At 38.3% G+C, this 26,735-nt stretch overlaps 1 protein-coding gene across 27 annotated transcripts in view; it reads left to right on the top strand.

Annotated features, from left to right (window-relative positions):
* The first annotated feature begins 2,125 nt into the window (after window positions 1-2,125).
* Ppfia2 (PPFI scaffold protein A2) overlaps window positions 2,126-26,735 on the top strand; it is a 474,268-nt gene continuing 449,658 nt past the window's right edge. For 22 of the 27 annotated variants that reach the window (XM_087557873.1, XM_087557879.1, XM_087557875.1 and 19 more), the window contains exons 1-2: window positions 3,058-3,417; window positions 7,444-7,694. In XM_087557873.1, the coding sequence (XP_087413999.1) occupies window positions 7,446-7,694 (249 nt within the window). In that variant the 5' untranslated portion in view covers window positions 3,058-3,417; window positions 7,444-7,445. 27 annotated transcript variants of the gene reach the window in all.

Consider the following 26,735-nt stretch of genomic DNA (forward strand, 5'->3'; position numbering starts at 1 on the left):
GAAGGGGTTCGAGACTCCATATGAACAACAATGCCAACCAACCAGAGCTTCCAGGGACTAAGCCACTACCCAAAGACTATACATGGACTGACCCTGGGCTCCAACCTCATAGGTAGCAATGAATGGCCTAGTAAGAGCACCAGTGGAAGGGGAAGCCCTTGGTCCTGCCAAGACTGAACCCCAAGTGAATGTAATTGTTGGGGGGAGGGCAGCAATGGGGGGAGGATGGGGAGGGGAACACCCATAGAGAAAGGGAGGGGTTAGGGGGATGTTTGCCCGGAAACCAGGAAAGGGAATAACATTTGAAATGTAAATAAGAAATACTCAAGTTAATAAAAAAAATTGGTGTTAGGAAATTCTTATATAAAATGATATGCTATTTATTGACAAATGATCAAAAGAGTGAACTGGAGAGACAGCCCAGTGATGGAGCACTTGCCTAGCATCCTTGAGGCCCTGGGTTCAATCACCAAAATCACATAAAGAGAAAGAAAAAAGCTATTACACAGATATTACAAAAGTCTTGCATATTTTGTTAAAGCACTCAATAATTTTTTTTTGTTTTTTGTTTTTTTTCCAGAGCTGGGGACTGAACCCAGGGCCTTGCGCTCTACCACTGAGCTAAATCCCCACTCCAGCACTCAATAATTTAAAAAAAAAAAAAGAAGGCTTTTCACTTCATGAATGAATATTCAGTAGTTTGTTTTTTAAGTTTCTCTTAATACTTAGGCAGTGATTATCAAAATGGGATGCTGACCTAGCAGGACTAGTATCGATTTGGAACTTTTCAGAAATTATAATGTTGAGACAGCAGCACCTTAGACCTGGTGGATGCTATGAGAGTTGGGCCCAAGCAACGTTCATTATGAGACCTGGATATTTTCTTGCATGCTCAATTTGATGGTCAATAAACTACATGAACTTTCACAGATGGTGATTCATGTGTTCTTGCCAATGGGCTAATCTAATTCCCTCACAAACTTACTTCTTGTAGGAACCTTTCTCCATTTTGATAGGGAATGACCATTCCTAGGGGCTAAAGATAGGCTGAGACAAAATAATTAGCCTCTAGACCTGGAACCTTCCAATCAGTCCATTAGTCTCAACAGACACAGCTTCTTTGGGGTAAGATTTTTGTTCACACCAACATAGTGTATTGTAGAGATATTTTTAGCTGTGCAGCCTCTTAGGGTCCACTCTAGCCTCGAGTTCCAGCATTTACAAAGGAATAAGACCCACAAGTGAGCATGTTTCAGAAATGGTGCTCCATCTAGCGTGTAATAATTTAAATCTATTACTGTTTAATATTTTTACACTCAAATTTTTACATTGTGATTCAGAACTTGAATAACTAGGAAAGAGATATAATTTATGTGATTCGACTTAAATTTTATTGTAGAATCATTAATTAATTAAGTTCCTCCCCAAGAAAGAACTTCATGTAGTGATCATACTTCACTGAGTCAGGATATGAGCATCATTTCACAGTAAAATCTGAACTCTGTTCTTTTGAGTTTCGTACACTGCTTATTCTGGACACTTGCTGTAACTTCCTCTCGCTGTCTACTTGACGCTTAATTTTCTTTTCATTCCCTTAGTGCATCAATATCTTCCTCACTCAAACATTTCCTTAATGTATTGGTTTTTGTCTACTGATGTCCCCTTATTCTTGATCTATATGAATGGGCGCGCGTGCGCACACACACACACACACACACACTCATGGGGGTGCGTGGCAGGGGTAAGAAGAGACAGAGAGGGAGGGAGACACAGAGAGACAGAGATGCGAGGGGTGGGGGTTGCAGTGGGGGAGGGGAAAGTTTCTAGGGACAAACACATTCTTGGTACTGTCAGACAGTTGACAGCCTGAAATTTAGTCTCGCCGGCAGGGAACATTCAATGTGAGAACCACTAAGGCAATGAATGGAGGAGACTTGAAGAGGTAATGCAAAGTGACAGACCCAGCCACACCCAGACTGACTCAGGTTCCTATAAGTGTGACTACCTTGCCTCTGTTTCAAGAGAAGAAAGCTGCAGAAAGCCACAGCAAACACAGAAGGCCACAGAGCAGGCAGGTTCCCAGTTCTCAAAAGCACATACCAACACAAGCTTTCCTATACAGATGATTGTGTGGGAAAAGCTCACGCTGGGCAGAGCAGAACCCCTTATACTTAAGAACTCATGTCCTTGCCATCCTCGGGAACACTGAGACTAGTGTGATCCTCAGCCGTCCGGGAGAAGCTTTTTGGGGAGAAGAGTGGAGTGTACCCACGAGCGCGTGTGCGTGAGGAGGAGAGCAAAGACGTGATTACTTCAGAATTTATTTAAGGGCCGGTGGAAACCACTGCAGCAGCTTCCAGGGGAAGCCCTTGTTCCAGAGGAAGAGGAGGTGGAGATTGCCAAGGAGGAGGAGGGGAGGAGACACAGAAGGAGGAGTATCCTAGGCTTGCACGAGGCAAGTGAGAAGATGCTGTAGCATCCTCACTGGTTCCCAGCAGGTTGGTTCTGTCGGCCAACTGATGTAAGCAGATGAATTGCAGAGGGACTGGAAGGAAAAAAAAATTGTTGCCGCGGGCGGAGGCAGCGCGAGATGATGGGGCGGGGGTGTCTTTGGAGGTGGGTGATGTGTGTGTGTGTGTGTGTGTGTGTGTGTGTGTGTGTGTGCTTACCTTCCCAGAAAAGAAGCACCTCTTTCAAGTGAAAGGATACACCCTAGTACAGAAGTAGGCTGGGTGCCCAGAGAAGACCAGTCCTGCTTCTAGCATCCCCAGGGACTCACTTCCTTTTAACTATCAAACTCCCAGCATTTACCATAAACTCCACAGGGGCTCCGGGTGGGGTACTGGGTGGAGAATGTCCCTTCCAGATAGGTACTTTCCACACCTCGCCCCGGAGTGTTTTCGTGTTTGAAGGGACCCCTCTTCACTCTCTGGATGGCACGGGAGACCACGGGGAGAAGTTGTGCCACGTTAAGTTTCTGAAAGTCAGATCCAGTCCCGGATTACCATCTCTCCGCCCCGGGGCTACACGCGAAAGCGGCGGTGGCGGCTGCTGCTGGGCGGCAAAGGGGCCGCGGCTGCTTTAAGAACCGCCTCCCCCTCTCTTCCCTTTGACAATGGTCTGAACCGAGCTCTGCTTCCCAAAGCAAAATTTGTAATATGCCATTTTTCCGATGGACCTTTCTCCTTTTGGCTGCTGACGGAGCCACGGGAAGATGCCGAACTGCTGCCACGTTAAGGAGCCAGGGCACGTTCCAAGAGAACACAGGGGCTCGCCAGTGTCTAAGCTGCCTTTCTCCTCCCGTTGCTAGGGAAATGGTCCAGGACTGCTGGGTGTGAGCCTCACCTCTCCTCCTGCTGAGAGACTGCGGTTGTCATTGACAATTGAAGAAACAGGACCTGAGATAAGAGACCTTAGGTACAGAAACTGTATTCGAGTTGCATGGCTTCTCTTCCGCTTCATCTTTTTTTTTTTCTCTTGACCACCTCCCCAGCCCCACCCCGCCCCCAGGGAAGAGGAGAGGCAAAGTCCTCCTTGTGGGTATTAGTTACCTTTGCTTTCCACCCATCTTCTCCATCCTGATTTCTCTGCCTCCTGCCTAGCTGGCTCTCTCCTGGGGCTGATGCACAATTTTAGTGTGGAAATTATGAAGTCAACTTCTTTCCGGGTGGTGGGGGTGTGGCTGAACAGTAACTGTCCAGCACTGTGGGGTAGGATTGCTGTTTGACCATCTGAATAGGCACTGGGGTAAAGAAAGTGAAAATGCTTCCATTAGAGCGGTAGGAGTGTTTCCTGAGGACAGGGGATTTCAAAGAGTTAAAGAGGAGGAATATTCGTGTAATGTAATCAGACAATAGCTAGGCTTTCTCTTACTGAATCACTCCTTGCGGGTTAACAGAGATGCAACTGGGAGGGTTCGGAAGACTAAACCTTTGCTGAAGAAACTTACTACAGAGAATGACAGCTTCTTTGCCTGTGGTAGTGCATAATTTCTAGCAACATAATTCAACGAAGTTATTGACTTACAGAAATAAAAGTCTTTTGGAATATTCTTGCCTGAATAGGTATAGCTCTTAAGAACATATATTACTAAGGAACACTCTGGATCTCAAAATTCTTGCTGAATGACTCCGCTGGGCATTCGAAAACTTTTATTTTGGATTCTGAGAGGTTTGGAAGACAGTCAAGGTTATATCCTGACAGCGTGGGAGTTGGTTTTCTTGGTATAAAATTATTCGTGCTAAATTTAAGCACCGAGATAATTAAACCAATCAGGGTTATTATTTTTTTCTCTCTTAAAAATGAAATTCATACTGTCGGAAACTGGGTCCTGAAACCTTTAGTAGTTTAGATATCAAGTCATCTATATCTAGAGGAGGTTAATAAAATTATGTTTCACGTCGACATGAAGGAGGGATAATGAAAAGGCAAAAACCCCAGCAAACTGTGAGCTGACTCGTTTCTCAGTGATGGTGTAATGTTTGCAATTTTAGTTCCAAAAATGGCTATAAAAGCAAAATGTGATATATCTGGGTGCAATACGCAAGATAACCATATCTGTACCATGCCAGGGTTCTATAAAATATTCTTCATAGGATTTTAATTGCTCCTCATAGACTGTACCTCTGCATCTAGGAACTGTTAGACTATGATTTAAGGTGCACACAAGTACTTTACAAGACTATAGCCTAGCCAGTGAAAGTTGAATTGGCTTTGTAGGCAGTTTTTTTGTTTGCTTGTTTGTTTTTTTCTCTTTCCATTTTGGAGGAGAAGACTCTAGATTTGCTCATTTGCATTGGCTTGGAAGAAAGTAGCAGGCATTCATTTTATTTCCTAAGTAATTTTGCATGGTTTGAATTTTATGAATTGAAATTTGGATAGTTCAGAAGTAACTGCTAGGATTACAAGTAGAGACTTAGAAGCAGGAGTTTTAATGTACAATGTTATTTCTGTAAGGATACATGGTGACTAGTTTGTAATAGAGAGCATGTCTGGGTTTTTATAATATTTTTATATATTTCCCTGTGTGCTCTCTGTTGGATAAAGTGGATGCTTAAAGTGGGAATTTTATAAACAAATTGTCATTCTTTCCTTGAGGAAGGAAACATGTATTTTTGAATGGGCAAACCAACCTGCTCCATTTCATGTGTCAGGGGTTGAATGGACCTGTGTTATCACAGGGCAGATTGGATACATTTTCTAAACTTTTCATCAAAGTGTCCTTTGGCTGGCCAAATCCACAACCATCCTTTAGCCTGATCTTACGTCTTAAGCCTGTGACGGTCCAGTGTCCCCTGCTGATAGGAAGAGGTTGCATCCAAGTAGTCTGCTTTAGTTGGGTGAATTTATGCATGACATAATGACAACCGTTAAACCCTACTTGGAGTTGTTAGTAATAGCTTTCCTTTTTTAAAGGTATGATTGTATTTCCTGGCACAGTTTCTCCTGTTACTTTGTCTCAACCTTCAGTGTCAAAAATAAACACACAGGCTCACAGCCATGTCTCTCAAGAGTGTCACAGTTATTCCATGTGTGAATGTCATGCATGGTAGGACAACTTACCCTTTTAAATAAGCCAACGTGTGGAAAAGTTTTTGTTTGGTTTTCAATTAGTGTAAAAAAGAGTGTATAGCTGTTAAGTAGGAAAGGGGGATTTTTAACCTTCGTGATATTGGAGGAATGAAAAATCAAAATGATAAAAAGTATAAAATATACATTAAGTAACAAATGTTTGTTGATAATATGAAAGGGTGTGTGGGCGTGTCTATAAAGATGATCTATATGTCTGTTCTGCAACATACTCTGTGGTATATATGAGTTCAATGAGTCAAGGTCCTGTCTTTAGAAAGCTCAATGTTTTAAGTGATGAACTCGGTTTCAAAGTATTTCGGATTATTTTTATAAATTTTTAGTTCTTTCTTTTCTTTTCCTAGAATACTTACCATAAAATAATTTCCTTTCTTTTTTCTTGAAACTTTTCTAAGTTTCCAATGGGCCGTGACCTAAGAGTTCAGAAATAATTAAGTTTTGCTCCTTAACAACTAAGTTTGCATGAAGAAACACACGAAAAGTAATTAAATATTGAACTGTTAAAATTTGACATTTTATTTCAAAATATCACCAGAAAGTTTCCCTAAGGACATATATGTAGATGGAAAAGTGAATTGACCTTGTATTAAGAATTCCTGAGAAATCTCTTGGACCCACAAGCTTTCTTCAAATCGGACCTGCTGCAAATCATGCTCTCCAATAGCTTCTGGCCATTACACAACTGAAACTGAGAAGAACTAGACACTTAACGCCCCCCCCCCACACACACATGTGCACGTTCTGCACATGCACGTGCACGCGCGCACAAACACACACACACACACACACACACACACACACAGAGAGAGAGAGAGAGAGAGAGAGAGAGAGAGAGAGAGAGAGGAATGAAAAAGGAAGGGAAGTGGTCTAAGTTCTGATTTTTAATGGTGCCACACGTGACAAGACAATGCTACATGACAATATCTGTAAATTCTACTTTAAATCAAATCAGTAAATAATTTTAAAAAGTATTCTGAGCAATCCATTTATCGCATGACATGGGAGTTTGATTAGCAGCTGAGAAGTGAAGTGACTGTATTTGGTAATGTAATTTACCGCATCTGTTTGTGAAATATTTGAAAGAGTGTTAGTTTGTATTGTTTGGATGGAAACCAGACAATGCATCTAACAGGAATACTAAGTGTAATTAGCAGTATAGTAATTGAGACAAATTTATGTGTCTCAGACTAATTCTTAAAGCTTATGTCTAATTCAATCTGAATTATCTATCAAATCTGTGTACAGTTGTGAAAGAGGGAACATGAAAATAAATAAATAAAAATGATCAATCCAAAAGGCTTGAATTAGCCGTTGTGAGGAAATCTGTTGAAGAAGTAATAAAATAACTGTTGATGGCCTAAAACAGTCAATTATTTGGGATTTTCTGATTAAATGAGTAACTATTAGTTCCCTTATCAATCAGAAATCATATACTCTCATCTCTCTGTAGCACAAGGATGCACTTGTTGACAATTAAGGTACAGTTGTGTGTGTTATAGGACATTTGTCAACTTGCGGGGGTGAAGAAGAAGGGGAGGTTATTGAAATGACACATGTCTATAAATCAAATGAAGTGTGATAAATTATGCAGAAGAAAAATGGAGAAACAAATGGCAGGTTAAGTATTATACATGAGACGTCTTTGGATCGTCATGACAGGTGAAAGCGTGCAGGTTGCAGACAGTGATATTCCCCTGAGATCCACACGTCCCTCTGGATTGGACTGGAGGCAGAGGGTAGAGGGAAGAGGTTAATGACCTACAAATGCTTAAGTGAGGTGAAAGCTATCGGGGGCAGGGTGCATTACTAAAAAATATGTGTTCACTGAAAATTTTCCTTTTATGTTCTTTAAAGCAATGATGTGCGAAGTGATGCCCACGATTAATGAGGACACCCCAATGAGCCAACGGGGGTCCCAAAGTAGTGGCTCTGACTCGGACTCCCACTTTGAGCAACTGATGGTCAATATGCTAGATGAAAGGGACCGTTTACTGGACACACTTCGAGAGACTCAGGAAAGCCTCTCGCTTGCCCAGCAAAGACTCCAGGATGTCATCTATGACCGAGATTCACTCCAGAGACAGCTTAATTCAGCCCTGCCTCAGGTATGCTTCTGGGTTACCGTTTTTAATCTGTCAAATTTCAAAATGGAGCAAGCTTTTAATATTTACCTCAAGTTCATTTCTATAGCTACTTTTTCTACTGAATTCTTAATGTGGTTTCAATCAAAATTCATAATAAATTATTATTGTGTGTCAAACTTCCCCTTATACAAAATCAGAGTGGTGTGTGTGTGTGTGTGTGTGTGTGTGTGTGTGTGTGTGTGTGTGTGTGTGTGTGTGTGTGCGTGCCTGGGCTTTTGGTTATTGAAAAGTTCATCTCTATGTTTTGGTGAAGATAGAAAAATACTTCTTTATCAGCCATAATGTAGGGAAAATGGATAATCTTTTCCTCAAAAGGTTAATCTATTAAACATTGTCATGACTTTTAAAAATTCTTATTTTCAGTTTTCATCAGTGTGGTCTGTCTTTGGACATGGTAATGGTCTGGGAACTCATTCCATAATTGGTGTTTAACTTGCCTGTCTTCAAAAATATCCAGTACTTGATTAACTTTTAGTAAATATCCATACATTGCCTTTGGAAAAAATACTCAAAGCAATTTTTTTTATTTTTAAAACAATTTAGAAATCTCCTACCATGTGATTGGGTCTCATGGTTGTGATCCCAACACTTGAAGAAAGGGGATCAAGTGTTCAAGGCTAGCCTAGACTGTGTAACAAAACTCTTTCAGAAAGTCAAAATGAATCAGTATATAAAAGAAAGAATACATGTCAAATTGTAGAAACTTGCTCAAACTAATGCTGTCAGTTAATTTCATATCTATTTCTGACAATTTTGAATATCGTAGAAATTTAAAATAGTGATTCCAAGTTGATTTGCATAGGGAGTTAATGGTAGGGATCAGTGACCCATTGAGGAGTTTCACGACAACGCTGCTTTTTGGTAGAAAAAAAAGGCACAGAATACAAATGATGTTTTGGGGTTTTTTTGTTTTTGTTTTTGTTTTTTTTTCTTTTCTTTTTTCTCAGAGCTGGGGACCGAACCCAGGGCCTTGTGCTTGCTAGGCAAGTGCTCTACCACTGAGCTAAATCCCCAACCCTACAAATGATGTTTTTAATAATTTTCCATAATAAACTAAATTTTGTTTTAGGTACTAGTGTCTTGTTTTTTTTTAAGTTTAAAAAATAGAATAGCAAATTTTGAGTGGTCAATTTATCTCCATAACAGACGTCTTGTAATTCTTGTATTCTTCCGCTGTAGAGTGGAAGCTCCCCAGTTGGGATTATCTTTCTGTGTTATGTTAAAATGGTTGTCACTCTTGAACAGGCTACATCATACTCTATCTTACCCAGACCACTGCACAAATGGTTTCTGCTCTAGATCTACACAAGTTCATTTGGTTTCAATGGGAAATAAGCCTTCGAGGGACTCCCACATGTTTAGAACCCTGGTTTATTTCGGCATTCAGCATATGTAGACACTCCCAAGAGCAGCTCTCTAATATTCACTCAGAATGATACTTTTTATAACTTAGAGATTTCAGTGTTGACAATTGTTCTCCATAAAGTGATTTCTTGAGCTATCATCTCTCTATCATCATCTCCATTTGGTCACACATGGTTTTAAAATAGTGTTGTACAGTAAATCACACCTTACTTCTCTGTGTCACAGAGAGTGGTTGTTTCTATTACATGATAGTGTTCAATTCAGAGTTCCATTGTACTTTCTTCATATCCTGGGGAAAAGAGTTAGAAAACTCTTACTAGCAATTCTGGATAACTAGAACACTGAGATTATAATGCCTAGTTTACATTTTATCTTTTGTTATACTAATGTACAGTCTGTTATGACAACTCTTTTAATTGCACTATTTCTTTTTCATGTGCACGTAAATGTCTGTCTGTGTGTGGCTGCAAGTGTGCAAACCAAATATTGTTTTGGGAGCCTTGCTACACTAATTTCTATCTTATTCTTCAAAATATATTCTCTCTCATTTGAACCCAGAGCTAGCCCAAGGAGAGCCTGGCTTGCTGGCTAGAGTTAAGCAGGCCTTGTTCCTCCTGTCTAAGCAGTGAGTTACAAACAGGCCATCATGCAACATACATAGCACTAACACATGCAATCCACATGCTTCCTTCTTGATGTCAAACACTTTAAATGTTAAACCATCTCTTCATTCCTAAGCTGATCGTATAGGTGACATCAGATTTTCTAGTTGTATATAATTTCTATTTGTATTGTGGAGCATTCTTAATTATAAATATACACTTCTGAAGACAACACTATACATACTTTATAGAAAAATTGAGTCAAAGGTCTCATATTTTAAAGATCTAGATTTGCTATTTACTTTCAATAAAATACTCATTTTTCAGAATATATCTATATGGCTTGTGATTACATACCATTATGTTACTGTAGCCACCTATTTTGCATTATTAAACATTTTAAAATATTGATCTGCATGTTACTACTGCAAACACCTGAAACACCCAGGCCTTCACAGTCCTTAAACATGGTAATGGCACTCTTATATACCTAATGTGAATATTTAATATCCCAATTGGTACTGCTAGAATATATATTACATTCAAATAGTCGATAGAGACACTTGAATTGTTATGTTTGAAAATTTGTGCATATTTTTAAGAAATGTACTTTGGGTTTATTCACATTGTACAGGGAAGCAAACGGAGAAAATGGCTCTCATAAATGTGAGGTTTGAGGCAGAAATAAATAGAACATACCAAATAGAATGCTACTACAGTGACATAAAAATGACATTATTTGAGCAAGCAGAAATGAAATCAGACATAGACCTTATGATAAATGTATTCTAAATTGACTATACAAGGCTTCCAGGCACTGGTGTCTAGGGCTTTGTTTTATTTACCCCCTTCTTTTTTGTCTACATTCAGGAGAAATGTAGCAATATTTCAACAATATTAACTATGTCAATATCTGCCCCATAGTGTATTCCATTTCTCTTTGGAGCACATAAGTGTTTAAAGAGCCCTGATAATTTTACGTCCCCCCCATTCCACCCTAACGCTTCTAGCTTCATACCCACTTACCTACTTTTCTGATGTACACCTCTACTCCACTATTCCGTAGAACCAGAACCACCCATTAAACATCCCTCACCAGCAAGCAAGCTTTCCTTGCCTTATTCTGTCCTCTCAGTTCACTAGTTTCCTACTCAAAACCCAAGCACCCTCATAGATAATGCTTAGTACTGTGTCTCTAGTCCCCTTTATCAAAGAGCCACAGTGCCTTACCTCTTAAATAAACATCCGATCTCTCCTTTCTTTCTGCACCTTGCCTTAAGTGTCTCTGTCGTGCCTCCTAAAACTTCCCTTTTATAAATTGGTCATGTTGTATCCACAAACAATCCTAAAGCATACCTAGGTCAGCAATGAACACCTTGCCTCTCCAGCACATTTATTTTATGCTGTTTTAGTTAGGGTTACTATTTCTGTGCTGAAACAATATTGGCCAAAGGCAACGTGAGGAGGGAAGGATTTATTTTGTTCACAGTTCCACTGGACAGTTCATCGTCAAAAGCAGTGAAGTCTAGTTTAGAAATTTTTCTCCTGTAGGAATCCTTTTCTGAAACCTAAATATATTTCCTGTCCTACTTACATTGCCATGTTCCCTATGAGGAGTCACGTACCTCTGTATCCTCCACTTCCTAACCCAGGGGTCCCCAATTTCCCTAGTGCTGAGATTCTTTAAAACACTTCCACATGTTGGGGTAACTCCTAACCACAAAATTATCTTTGTTGCTACTTCATAACTAAAATTTCTACTTTTATGAATCCTTTTGGAGATAGAGGTTTGCCAAAGGGGTTACAACCTACATGTTTGAGAACCACTGTCTTCGTGACATCGGGAACATGTCTTGAACTCCAACACCTTCCTAAACTACCAGAGTGTTGATGTATTAGAAATATTATCCATTTCTTGAATAGTTATTGGTAAGAAATACTGCAAAATTATCAGTAGAATACAAAACTGTGTTTGTGGAATTTGGCTAATCTGGACTTGGATGGTCTTGGATGGGTTAACTCATGCGACAAAGAATTCAGTTAGCTGTATTGTTGACTTCCTGCTTGTTGACTGTTCCAGGTGGGCCTTCATTGTGCCTACTGGACCATAATCTCTGTGATTGCCAAGTCCTAGGATAGGCTAGTACCTCAGGTGCTTTCATGAGCATAAGCATGTCATATCACGCTCATGGCACAGGAGGAAGAACAGAGCAGAAATTGCTTTTTTTTACAATTCTGTTTCTCTTTTTGTTATTGTGTTCCCCTTTTCTCAGGGCCAGAGATGCAGTAGAAAAAAAAATACCAAATACATGCACAGAGGTGGTGCTCCTCTGACGCTGAAAGAGAAAAATCAGTGCATTTGGTCTACCACAAGTGTAGCCAATCATTGTCCAGGACATTGTTGTGTCCTGACAAAATAGCCATGAGAGAAATAGACTGTTGGTATTGTCGATATTTGAAATAGGATTGTGAAGGCGTTCAACTCCAAAGGATAGTGGAAATGTGAGAACACTAAAGAAAAAGAATGTTCACAACTAGGAACTTGCTGAATGGCCAAGACTGTGGACTCTAGCCAGAGGCTAGAGATTCGAATGCAGGCTCATTCCTATCTATCTGAAAGGTTTTTGATCAGGTTATTTCAATTCTTTATTGCCCTCTCATTCATGAGAGAAGAGCTATGAGGATGTAGATAAAAGAACATCTGAAAACTTTCAAAACTGTCAGGTGAGCTTATCAAGGTGACACGCACAGGGGTACAACCCAATGAGGAATTGTTACAAGAAGGCTGTTTATTGAGGTAAAGAATGGTTTTTATTTAATATTTTAAAATGCAAAATATTTAGGGGAAATTTGCAGTGGGGTAGATCTGTGTGAAAATTAGTGTTGTTCTAGGAACACGCTGTCCTGCTATCTTTTTGTCTCACATATTACTAACTCAATAAACCTTGGTATAATTACTGAATTCCAATGATACAAAGTGCTATGCTGGATGCTATGGGAAATATACAAGTTGGGATATATTAAATAAGTAACTAAACAAGGAGAGTAACCCCATCCCACCAAGGCCCTTCTTCCATCCCAAATTCTCTGACTTTGGTGAGACTGAAAACTGGTCCCTGAGTGGGAAATGCCAGAATAGAGAGAAAACATCATATTCCCAGGATCTTGAAAATATACTGAGTATAGAAGTGGAAGACCTAAGTTGGGTGAAATACAGGGCAAGCCACATTTTATGTTCTTGTACAGAACTAGAAAAAGGAGATATCAGTCTGAATTGGATTTTAAAATTCAAAGACTAAAGAACAAATAGTTTATCTAACCATAGTGGGAAAGTTAAGACATCTGTCCAAAATTTCACCAAGGTTTATTTATTCACCCAAGAAAATCAGAGGAGAGTCTGTGGCTTACTGAATTCACTTGACTTTCTAAACACCAAAGTTTCATCTCAGTTCATGTTGCTGGAAAACCATTAAAGTGATATATCTGGTTTATGACATATAAAATAAGAAATTTTAGTCCTTTCTAGTGTTTCCTACCAAGGGAGACATAGCAGGTGGTCACAGAAGGCAGGGAAACAAATCACAGAAATATGTGAATGGGAAATCATTTTCTACTGACTGTCAACCTGGATCAAGGCTTTGGGGAGTATGATACTGGGTGGTTCATTCTCAGTGTATTTACAACATAGTACTATTTGAAAAGAAGTTTCTTGGTGTAATATAGTCAGTGGTGCATAAGAAAACATATTACATCAAAACTCAACTCAGAGTACATGTTATTTCTTCCATGAGGATGGGTTCTAGCAATAGGCTACCTGTGCTAGCTTATGGGTCTAAGGAAGGGTCTAGCCTGGTCTGGGTCATATAAATAGCATAGGCATTTGTGCTATCACTCACCTCTGGTTTTGGTTGTGGAAGCTCGAGGCTGCAAGGGTCATTTAGGTTACTCGCCTCCTATGTCTTGGTTGTAGTAGCTTGGTATGGCCTAGAATATCAGATTGACAGGCTATTAATTACTTTTAATTGGCAGTTTTCTGGACAGGTTTTATATCTTTCCCATTGGAAAGATAACCCTGTATGCTTAACATCCCTGGTATCTCTGGTGATCTGTGCGTGCAAGGATCTCAACCATCTATGCTTTTTTTTGGGGGGGAGGGGTTTTAAGTGATTTTATAGGATGTATTTTTCACTGTGTAAACTTAATCATGACTGTCTAAAAAAATGTTATTTTGATTCACTGTCCCATGGCTTTTTTTGTGTCAGGTTCTACTCTAAAGACATTGTAAGTGTTGTACTTTTTAGGGACCCTTAGTAACCCTTTGAGGTCAATCTACTGCATAGCACAGTGATAGATAAATCATTTGAAAATGGCGGTGGCTTTTGCTGATTTCATTGCTCACCCCCCTCCTGTGGCGAATCAGAAGAGCCCTCAGGGTCTAGATACCATCTTCTTCTTGTCTCAGACAAATTATGCCACATTATAAATATTTCCCTCACTAATAGATTGTAAACTACATGCTTAGGTACTTTTTTTAGCAATGTGTTTCTCAAATCAATCAGAAAGGAAACTATTAACAGCCTGCTGTCCTTAACTACCAACTCACTTACCTTCCCTTCTGAAAAAAAAAACGACTGTTTTGGAGAGTGCTTCAATTTCAACCATTATAAGGCTCTGAACGGGGTTGTCATCTGTTCTTATGATGGTTTATAACATTCATTATGAGTGTGGTAACTTATAATACATCTTTCTTGGTCAACTCTTTAAATAATAAATTAATTAAAAACTTCATGTAGAAAATTTTAACCGATGCTGTTTTTCTTGCAGAAAGAAGCTCTGTTCTAATCAGAATTTTTTCCACATTGAATTGATGTGTGTGTGTGTGTGTGTGTGTGTGTGTGTGTGTGTGTGTGTGTGTGTGTGTGTGTGTGGTGTGGTGTGGTGTGGATGTTAACACTTTTGGAGTCCAGAGACTTACAAAGATTTAATTCTCTCTCCTTCTACCCTTATGTGGTTTCTAAAGATTGACCTCAGCTCTCCAAGCTTGTGTGGTAAATGCTTTATCCAATATATAAAATTCAGATGAAAGACGGTCTCTGTAAAAGGAGGGGAAAGAAGAAGGATGAGAGTTCAATGAGAAAAACACATATTTCATTTTTCTCTCATAGTGAACTCTGGATTGAAATAAACAGATATGACATAAAAGCTGAAAGGGTGAAGGGAGGAGACAAGAAATATGAGAGACGGGGGTGATGGAGGATAATGGAGGGTATATGATACACATGGGTAAAAATAAAGAATTCCTTCATATTGTATACTATGTAGGCTTACTGATAAAATATTAACACATTCCTGACTTATTTTCAAGCTTGGCAAATAGTAGCAGCCAATGTTGATTGGGTTAAGAGAAGCTAATCAAATTAATGATCTTTGGATAGAAAATATGTGAGCCCTGAAGTGACAAATTTTAATGACTATACTAAATGTAATGTCTTATAAAATGTAATTTTATTTGAAATTTACTACCTGAAATTCTCTGTTCACATAAACACAAGATTGAGCATCTACAACCGTTACAGATTCTCTCTTTTTTAATTTTCAATTATTTTAGTCTTTGTTTATATTTTGGGGCTATTTGTTTCACTCAACTATATCATTGTTATGACCTAATAGTTCGATTTTATTATCACAGTGTTCAAGTTCATTTCTAGATATCTATTTTCCCATAAATTTTATCTTGCTTATTTAATTGTTAGTGTGGTGGTTTGAATAAGAATGGTCCACATGTATGCTCACATATTTTAATATTTGGTTCCCAGTTGGCAGCCTGTTTAGAAGAGGTCAGAGAAGTAGTCTTACTGAAATGGGTGTAGCCCTGTTGGAGGTGTGTCACTGGGGGTGGGCTTTGAGATTTCAAAAGCCCATACTAGGTGTTCTCTCTCTCTCTCTCTCTCTCTCTCTCTCTCTCTCTGTTGTCTGTGGATCAGCAGGTAAAGCTCTCATCTACTGTTCCAGCACCATGGCTGTTTGCTTCCCACCATGATGATCTTATACTCATCTTCTAAAATAATAAGCAAACTATCAAATAAATGCTTTCCTTCATAAGAATGACCTTGGTTACAGTGTCTCTTCATAGCAATATAACAGTAATTAGGACAGTTATGTTTGTTATGCTTAAATTGTATGTCATATATACGTATGTACATTCATACATATGAAGGTTTAAAACAGCAGTTCTGTGGTTTTATTCTTATGTGGTCTATCTTTTTATTCTCACTATAATTACCTACATGCATGTGTTTAACCTACGATCTAAAGTATTTCTGTTGTCTGATCTATTCAGTGTTCCTTTTATTAATTTTTTATTTTCATAGAATTGAATAAGTATGTTTTCCTTATCAAACATTCATGTCCTCCACTCTGGAAACTTTGTACTTTACATTGCTTGATATCTTCCCTATAATTTGAAGTGCACATCCTTCACAATGTGGGCCTCTCAATGTTCCCATCTCTTTATTGTATTCCCTACACAGTATATGGATATTGCAGTGTTACAGGATGACATCTCTTGAAGTTGACTCACATACTATTTTTCAGGACCTCAGATCTTCCAACTGGATCCATTTTTAATCCACATGAAAACTACTTTCTGTGTTTTCTTGGTGTAAATTTTCAGATAAGTCATTTTCTTTGCTTAGGATTTTTAGAAAATGTCTTTATTTCACGTTTATTATCTAAATAAAGATACTTGGGATATCTCAATTCACCCTTGTGTTTAATGTTTAAAGCACTGGAGTGTTTGCCATGATATAAAAGTTTAGGTTAGCAATAATTTGGGCATGCATTCTGATTGTATTGTATTTATTGTATTGTAACTTACTTTATCGTATCCTACCTTGCTATATTGGGGAGCGGTCCTCAGCTTTCTACCTCTGAAGTTAAGTTGTATTACGACTGTGGTTGTTCTTTTGACATTTAGAAATCACTTGATGCACTTGGAAACATTACTTTAGGAAATGTTGCTTCTGGAGTGTTTTTTCATCTCCTTGGGGAACTCTTCTTTATCTCCTTCTATCTTCGATTCCTCTTACATGTTCATCTGCATTTTCTCTTATTTTTTTTCCTCTCTGTTTTATTTGGAATTTCATTTTCAGACTTGCTTTTTTGTTCTCTATTTTTTTTCTAAATGTGACTAATTGTTTTTAAACAAGTATCTGGCTCCTTGTTTTGATCAGTGTCTTGCCTTTTATAATCCTCTATCATCATTGATTTCATTTGGCTTTACAGTGTTATTTTTATCACCCTGAACACTACCAGCAGTGATGAAGTCTTTCAGTCTGGGAGCTCTGCTAATGGGTTTCATCCTGTGGTGTGTGCTCATCCTTTACCTGTCTGCCTTCTCATTACCTGCCCATGTCTAGTTTTGACTTTGTGGATGTCATTTCAGTTATAGAATTCTTAGTGGAAGTCATTGAGGGGTTCTTATTTCCCTCCAGAGGGATTATTTATTTAATTGGCCAGATGCCTGGGAAACTGTGATGCTTACAGCCATAATCCCATTAATTTTAGGCTGTAGTCTTTATGCTTCTCAGACCAAATGGGGAAGACTCTCAGGGACCCCCATTCTGGATCCCTGTTCTAAGCTGATGAGGCTACAGGAGCAGTTCTTACGTTAAGGGCACATGCTCCTTTTTCAAGGGACTTGTGTTTGGATCCCAGTACCCACATGGTGGCCCACAACTATCCATAACTATAGTGCTACTGAATCTGATGTCTTCTTCTGACCTCATTGGGCATCAACTATGCAGTGGTGGATACATACATGCAAGAAAAATGCTCATATTCTTAATGTAAGATAAACAAATCTAAAACTGATCAAACACACAAAACTTAGGGGAACACTGGTCTGAGGATACAAATCCTCATTTTCCCATGTTTCCAAAATTCTGAAAACTTTATTATTTTTTTTACTTGGTTCAAAAATTAATGCTCCAAATTACTCAACTTTGACATTGATCTTAGCATTAGATAGCATTGGTCCACATTGCACAATCTTCTGTTATAGGGACGTCTCGGAACTTCTGTAAGCACAATACATGCAACTTATTGAAAAGGGATTTAACATTATTATTTTCTGAGAAAATAAGCAGCTGTTTTGCATTATTCACTTTCTGGTACGCTGTCCTCATCTTGGCATATTTTAGTCATATTTAAAATTCTGAATACAAGTGACTGTCCTAAGAGTCTTGGGAAACGATGGCTCTTCTCCTCCTTCAAATGCACCTTCCCCATAGCTGCAGAATTCTATTTAAAATGCAGATCTGACCATTTTACTCCCTGTGTTAAAATACTTTTAAGTCCACAGAGAGTATGTACTACAATGAATAAACAAATTCTGCAAGAGCATAGCATAGGATAATGGATGGATATATGAAAGTTGGTTTTATTCTTATAATATATGAAAAGCTGTTCAAAGAAAACCATAATAAAGCAATTCCATTCATACTCTCAATCGTTAGTGAACTATCTAACATAAAGAATAGACTATTAAAAATAATTTTAACAAAACATCTTTAAGTCTTACCCAAAGAAAGATAGGAAGCACCAATACAAGTCATCTAAGTCGTAAACAAATCGCTGGCCATGGTGGCACATGCCTTTAATCCCAGTACTTAGAAGGCAGAGGTGGAGCTCTGTGAGTTTGAGACAAGCCTGCAAATCAGGTTCCAAGACAGCCAAGGCTGTTACATAGAGAAAGTTTATGTAGAAAATCATTAAATAAACAAATTATTATTATTATTAATTTTACTACTTGCCCTTTGAAGTGCAGTGGTTTGATACTGTCAGGCATGGCAGGCGAGTGTTCTAATGCTAACATGCCCCAGTCCTCAGTCACACTAATGCCATATCTACTAATTTTGACTAATAAGCTTTACATAGATACATAAAAGCATCAGCAGGCTTTTTTAATATTAAAGGATGCTTTGATTTTAAAAATAGATAAGAAAGACAAATGACTAAAAATAATCCTGATAAAGCTGTAAAACTAGGCTTATTGATTTCTCCTGTAGGAATGCAGTAATTGGGTCAGCTTGAACTAGACAGATAGATCAATGGAGGACAGAAGACAATGGAACTTCACTCCCTTACATATATTTACTGCCAATTCAACTCAAGAAATGTCTTAACGTAATTCATTGTGGCTTTCTTGAATGCAAAAATTATTGCATATTTGCATAAAATGAAATAATGTCCTTTCTATAACACACTGTACAAAAAATTAGCTAAAACAAATTATATATACACATATATTTTTATATATTTATATCCATATATATGTAAATACATAAATATACATTAGAAAATATAATAAAATATTTTCCTTGTTTTTTGTGTGTATATGTGTGTGTGCATGTGTGTGTGTGTGTGTGTGTGTGATGTGTGTGTGTGTCTGAGTATGTTTGTGTGTCTGTGTGTTCGTTTTGCATTTGGACACCTTATAGCAGAAAAAGAATTTTTAAATACGGAAAAACTTAAAGATAAGAAGAAAAAATTCTAGGTGGTATATATACTAAAAACTTATATTACAAATAAGAACTGCCAAAAGCCATTATCATGAAGAGAATCTCATTTTTTTAATGCATACACTCTTTGAATAGTGTCTTGGTTACTATTTCCATAAAGAGACACCCTGGCCAAAGCAACGTATAGATAAGTAAGTATTTACTTAGGGTTTACTCACCGTTTTATAGGGTTAATCCATTACCTCCATGGTGGGAAGCAGACATACTTAGTACTAGTAGATAAGAACTTTTAACAACATGATTCATGAGCAGTAGCCAAACAGACAGATAAATAGAGATAGACAGACAGATAGATAGATAGATAGATAGATAGATAGATAGATAGATACATACATACATACATACATACATACATACATACATACATACATACATAGACAGAGACATAGAAAGACAGAGAGCTAGAGAAACAGTGAGGGACAGAGACAGAGAGAGACAGAGAGATAGAGAAACAGTGAGAGACAAAGACAGAGACAGAGTCTTGAGCCCCCAAGCATGCTCCCAGTGACACACCCACTCCAATAAAGTCACACCTACTCCAATAAAGTCACACCTACTCCAATAAAGACACAGTCCCTAATCCTTAGCAAACAGTTCCACTAACTAGTAAATAAGCCTTCAACTATATGAGCCTATGAGACCTATTCTCATTCAAGTCAGCACAAACAGACATTGCACTGATTTTCATTATCTAGATTTCATTATGCACTAGGAAACATATTAATGTCTACAGTAATTAGGCATTTCATATAAAACCTATGGTGAGTCCACATATTCGGTAAGATTCTTATACTTAAAAAGGCAATGAATGCATTAGTGCAGACTTCCTACCTTTAAGAGATCGCTAGCAGACATACAATGTGGCAGGATCATTCTTAAAACCAGTTTAGCAAATACTAAGATAGCAGTCAGGCAGGAACTCTGTTCTTAGTACTCTAATCAAGAGGTTGAAAGTTTATTGCTCCATATAGTCTGTTCACAGATGTTCACAACAGCATTATTTATAACATACAAATTACAGAAACAGTACAAATACCTTTCCAATAGTAAGGAGATACTAAATGTATAACAAGCTTCTATTTGGCAATTAGGATTAAAAACCTACTGGAATTACAGGAGACACAAAGCGACATTTCATCTGAAATAAGTCAACAATCATGAACTATCTAGAAAAGGCACGGCTACAAAATGAAATAAAGAATAGTGGTTGCTTTGGGGGTCCGTGCACATGAATCAACTCCAAATTGACATGAGACTTGCTTCCAGATGGATTATAATGGAAATATCACAGTTTACAAATATATTACATCATGATACTGGCTATATAGAGAAGTTAAACTTTGCATTGTGTAAATTATTTCTTTATATTGGTAAAGTAGTTTTCTATGGTTCTCTATCATCTAGAGTGATTTCTCGCAAACGTGTCTGAAAAGAGAATCATTCAAATTACTTGTTGACAATTATATAATTTAGTAAGGAAAATTTGATTTTATGCTGTGTTTCTGACAATTACCTTTGGTAAGTCAGACTTTACAATAGATAACAAACAGATAATTTGGTTTACAAAATTTCAGTCTGGAAAATAAGTGAATAATTCCAGCATGTCTTAAAGCCACAATTCTATTCTGCCTCTCTTCCCTTTCCCCTCTACGTGGTCCATCCCCTCAACCACATCTATAACTTAAATGGAAGACTGAACTTCTTAATCCTGTTGTATTTGATATCAGTTCACCTGTTTCATTTTGTGTAATGTTTGAAAGCAATGTAATCTCTTATACAATAGGAGATTCTATCTTTATAGAATCATTTTTTTTATTAACTTGAGTATTTCTTATATACATTTCCAGTGTTATTCCCTTTCCCGGTTTCCGGGCAAACATCCCCTTCCCCCCACCCCTTCCTTATGGTTGTTCCCCTCCCAAATCTCCCCCCATTGCCGCCCTCCCCCCAACAGTCTAGTTCACTGGGGGTTCAGTCTTAGCAGGACCCAGGGCTTCCCCTTCCACTAGTGCTCTTACTAGGATATTCATTGCTACCTATGGGGTCAGAGTCCAGGGTCAGTCCATGTATAGTCTTTAGGTAGTGGCTTAGTCCCTGGAAGCTCTGGTTGCTTGACATTGTTGTACTTTTGGGGTCTCGAGCACCTTCAAGCTCTTCCAGTTCTTTCTCTGATTCCTTCAACGGGGGTCCTATTCTCAGTTCAGTGGTTTGCTGCTGGCATTCGCCTCTGTATTTGCTGTATTCTGGCTGTGTCTCTCAGGAGAGATCTACATCCGGCTCCTGTCGGCTTGCACTTCTTTGCTTCATCCATCTTGTCTAATTGGGTAGCTGTATATGTATGGGCCACATGTGGGGCAGGCTCTGAATGGGTGTTCCTTCAGTCTCTGTTTTAATCTTTGCCTCTCTCTTCCCTGCCAAGGGTATTCTTGTTCCCCTTTTAAAGAAGGCGTGAAGCATTCACATTTTGATCATCCGTCTTGAGTTTCATTTGTTCTAGGCATCTAGGGTAATTCAAGCATTTGGGCTAATAGCCACTTATCAATGAGTGCATACCATGTATGTCTTTCTGTGATTGGGTTAGCTCACTCAGGATAATATTTTCCAGTTCCAATCATTTGCCTACGAATTTCATAAAGTCGTTGTTTTTGGTAGCTGAGTAATATTCCATTGTGTAGATGTACCACATTTTCTGTATCCATTCCTCTGTTGAAGGGCATCTGGGTTCTTTCCAGCTTCTGGCTATTATAAATAAGGCTGCGATGAACATAGTGGAGCACGTGTCTTTTTTATATGTTGAGGCATCTTTTGGGTATATGCCCAAGAGAGGTATAGCTGGATCCTCAGGCAGTTCAATGTCCAATTTTCTGAGGAACCTCCAGACTGATTTCCAGAATGGTTTTACCAGTCTGCAATCCCACCAACAATGGAGGAGTGTTCCTCTTTCTCCACATCCTCGCCAGCATCTGCTGTCACCTGAGTTTTTGATCTTAGCCATTCTCACTGGTGTGAGGTGAAATCTCAGGGTTGTTTTGATTTGCATTTCCCTTATGACTAAAGATGTTGAACATTTCTTTAGGTGTTTCTCAGCCATTCGGCATTCCTCAGCTGTGAATTCTTTGTTTAGCTCTGAACCCCATTTTTAATAGGGTTATTTGTCTCCCTGCGGTCTAACTTCTTGAGTTCTTTGTATATTTTGGATATAAGGCCTCTATCTGTTGTAGGATTGGTAAAGATCTTTTCCCAATCTGTTGGTTGCCGTTTTGTCCTAACCACAGTGTCCTTTGCCTTACAGAAGCTTTGCAGTTTTATGAGATCCCATTTGTCGATTCTTGATCTTAGAGCATAAACCATTGGTGTTTTGGTCAGGAAATTTTTTCCAGTGCCCATGTGTTCCAGATGCTTCCCTAGTTTTTCTTCTATTAGTTTGAGTGTGTCTGGTTTGATGTGGAGGTCCTTGATCCACTTGGACTTAAGCTTTGTACGGGGTGATAAGCATGGATCGATCTGCATTCTTCTACATATTGACCTCCAGTTGAACCAGCACCATTTGCTGAAAATGCTATCTTTTTTCCATTGGATGGTTTTGGCTCCTTTGTCAAAAGTCAAGTGACCATAGGTGTGTGGGTTCATTTCTGGGTCTTCAATTCTATTCCATTGGTCTATAAGAATCTTTTAGATATCTTCCTAAACGGGCCGCTAGTCCTCAGGCTGATTTTATTAGTTAATCATTGTGAAATGCCTAAATAATTTTGTCTTGGTAAAGAGTAAAATCAGTTATAAATACAAAGGGAGAGAGAGCCTTTGTTGTGGTCATACCACCATTCCATAATTTCAGGGAGAGTTAGTTTCCCAGTGCCATTCCTTCCACAGGCATAGGGAGAGCCCAGCTCTCGTCACTCCACCCTTCATATGCACAAGTAGAGGCCCTGCTATGGTCCCTAAAGCACTCTAAAGGAATAGGAAGAACCTCACATGGGCCACCACAGCACTGACAGGTCAGGCTCTGCTGGCACTGAGAATGGAAACACTAGTGACATTAATAGCATACCTCCATCTTCCTTCACTCAATGATTTTTTTTTTACATATGTTCAAATTTCTGACTTGGGGCAAGCTCCATACGATCTAGGCAGTTAGTCAATGATCTGTGGATATTTCCTTTTCCTTGTGAGGCTGTACTGGGCGTACAGAAATAAATAGCACAAATGAAAAATACCTCTTCTTTGAAGAATGCTCAGTTTCTTTGTTGTGACTGATTATTAAGTCAATATTTACAGTGATATGTGATAGAGGAGTAATGACGAGAGAGACAGAGAGAGAAAGAGAGAGAGAGAGAGAGAGAGAGAAACAGAGACAGAGACAGAGACACAGAGACAGACAGAGAGACAGGGAGAGCGAGCAGAACTCAGTGGGCTACAATGAAAAGAATCATCTGTCGCTCAACGTCTCAGTTGCCCTTTTGAATGTTTCATCTTCACTGACTCGTGAGATTAAACCACTTAATTGAATTTCACACGTAGCAAGATAACAATCTCTGATAAAACACATGCCCCCTAAATGCACATCACAGGTGTCAGAGGGATTTACTAATTGTCTTGTCATTTTTGTACAAGCACTTATCATGGCATCTCAACAAGGTTTTGAGCCCAGAATCCAATTGTAATTACGTGTCCGGGGTCATAGAGTAGATCTCTAGTGCATGGTCATCTTGATTAATTGAAAACTGTGTGCCTATTGTTCTTTTGACCTGCAGCTTCTCTGGAAGACTTTAAGATTTTAGAGTCAATTATAATCCGAAACACAGATTAAATGCTTGGTTTTAATTATTTTTATATCTCTGTGAAACTTATTCAATGTGGATATTTATAAAATTCAAATACAGTATATCTTTCATGTAAGCTATATAAAGTCAAACAAATGACAAATTGCCCTTAAGAACTGGAAGCATACCCTTAAGTATAAAAAATTTAAAACACATTAATGCTATTACATGGAGCACGTGAGGGATTGCTGTCTCAATGTATGAAATATTTCAGCTGACAGATTATTTACTTCATTTTCGAAGGGTTATTTAGGTATGCAGCCACAGCTAAGGGAGATTATGAAATAAGCTGAATCATCAGCATTTCTCACTGTACATTATCATCAGTATAAACAGAAGTGCAATGAGAAGGTATAGCATGACTTTCAATCTTCCCAAACAGGTGAAAGGCCTCCCGTTAATTTCATGGTTCAAATAGAAAAGAAAAAGTGGGAAGAAAGAGAACAAAGCATTTTGAAGCAACTAGCTTTGGGATAAGATGACAAGTGTCCCAAGAAGACTTTCTGAAGTTGGAATGGAATTTCAAGGGAGACTTGTATAGTTGGTAGTTGGCAGTGGTGCTGACATACAAAAATAGTGACTTTTGCAATAGGAGCAGGAACAGCTGACCCAGACATCTAAAAAGTATAAGCAAATATGGTTGACTCCATTCTTGACCAAGACTGTCGTTTTAGTACATAACAGTTTCACTTGTGAAAGCTCGGAAATTCTTTTCTGTTTTTTTCCCTTTTCTATTATCAAAGGGATTTGCTTATACACTTTTTATGCGTTTCAAATTAATTCCTTTTAAAAACCAGGTTTTGGTGTTTAGAGTAACAGAGGTTTAGTAGTAATAACATTGATGGCACATTATGACATTTACCTAATAGATTGTTGGTGGTAATACCACTAATATGTTGTCTGGTATATAACACATCTACACATAAGTTTGGGACAAAAATTAATGAAACGAGAATGAAAATACTTGCAAAGAATCAATGAAACCATGAGAGACTTCCTTAAGAAATGTCGCATTTTTCAAGAGCTTCTGTGGTTAGTCAAGGACCCTCTCCACTGTTAAGGTTACTTGCATATCCTGTCCCCCTTTCTAAACATGTAATATAGTTGCAAGTGCCAGGAATTAATGTACCATAACTTTTGAGGTCATTCTTTCTACCTCAGGTGGGACTACTTCTTACGAAGTCTACAAAGATAAACTGTGTGTAACATTTATGATGTCAGTCAGGAATTCACTTGGAAGTACAATGTTGGTCAGAAGAAAAATAAATTTCACATTGTGAATTAACCATGTCACCAGAACTTGACAGGTTCTTATTAAGCATGCCTTGATTGATTTAGCAAATATCCACTGTGCTTGTTTTAAAACTCAAACCAGATGTTTAGGATGTTTTATGAATTATGGTATTTTTCTGTGTGACCATGAGTAATATGATGTCTGTAAATGTCAATTATGTAAAATGAACCTATTAATTCAAAGTTGGTGATGAACTTATTACTGTATTATTCTTAACTTGTCATATGTATATAAAACATTTCATTGGGTTATGAGGAAAATAATTGATTCTAGGGAAAGGTTATATTTCTTGTCCAGTTTCCAATTAACTTATCATAATGGGTATCATTATTAATAGAGTCTCAGGTTAAGAGCCAATTCATTCATCTGTAAAATAATTTTGTCACTCTATAATGAAACCATGTTTTTATATTTACATATTTATAGCCTATAATTGCATGTTCCTTTGATAAATAATATCTGGTATTAGATATTTTTTCTGACAAGAGTGTAAAAAGATGATAATCTAAATTCTAAGAAATAAGTCTGGAATATTTCAGGTATCCACTGTATGAGTGACTGTTTCAGTATTATAACACACAGATGTGACATTCAAAGCAGGTTAAGAGTCTGGATTTTTTTGATTCTGTACATTATAATTGTACTTTATGGAACATTTATATTCTCTTTTCAGCTAAATCTGTGATGTTCACGTCAATCTATGAGAAATGTAAGAGAAATCTAGACACAATGTCATAGAACAAAGTGCAATGCCTATTAAAATTAGGTAGATTTGCAATATTAAGTTGCAAAGCAATTAGATAACTATCTTTCTTTTTTTTAATTCAGATATTTTATTTCTTTACATTTCAAATGTTATCCCCTTTCCCAGTTTCCCCTCTGTAAACCGCTATCCCATCCCCCCTTATCCTACTTTCATGAGGGTGCTCCCCGACCGACCCACACCTGCCTCACACCCTATCAATCCTCTACATTGGGGCATCAAGCCATGCCAGAAAGAAGGGCCTACCCTCCCATTGATGACAGGTAAGGACCCTTCAGCTCCTCTAGTCCTTCCCCTAACTCCTCCATTGGGGTCCCTGTAAACAGTCCGATAACTGGCTTCGAGCATCTGCATCTGTATTGGTCAGGATCTGGCAGAGCCTCTCAGGAGACAGCTGTATTAGGCTCCTGTCAGCAAGCACTTCTTAGCATCAGCAATAGTATCTAGGTTTGGTGTCGGCATGTGGGATGGTCTGGATGACCCTTCCTTCACTTTCTGCTCCACTCTTTGTCCCTGTACTTCCTTCCAAGAGAAGCAATTCTGGGTTAAAAATTTGGAGGTGACTTGATAGCCCCAT

This window comes from Rattus norvegicus, chromosome 7 (genome assembly GCF_021556685.1).
Source record: "Rattus norvegicus strain SHRSP/BbbUtx chromosome 7, alternate assembly SHRSP_T2T, whole genome shotgun sequence".
NCBI classification, from domain to species: Eukaryota; Metazoa; Chordata; class Mammalia; order Rodentia; family Muridae; genus Rattus; species Rattus norvegicus.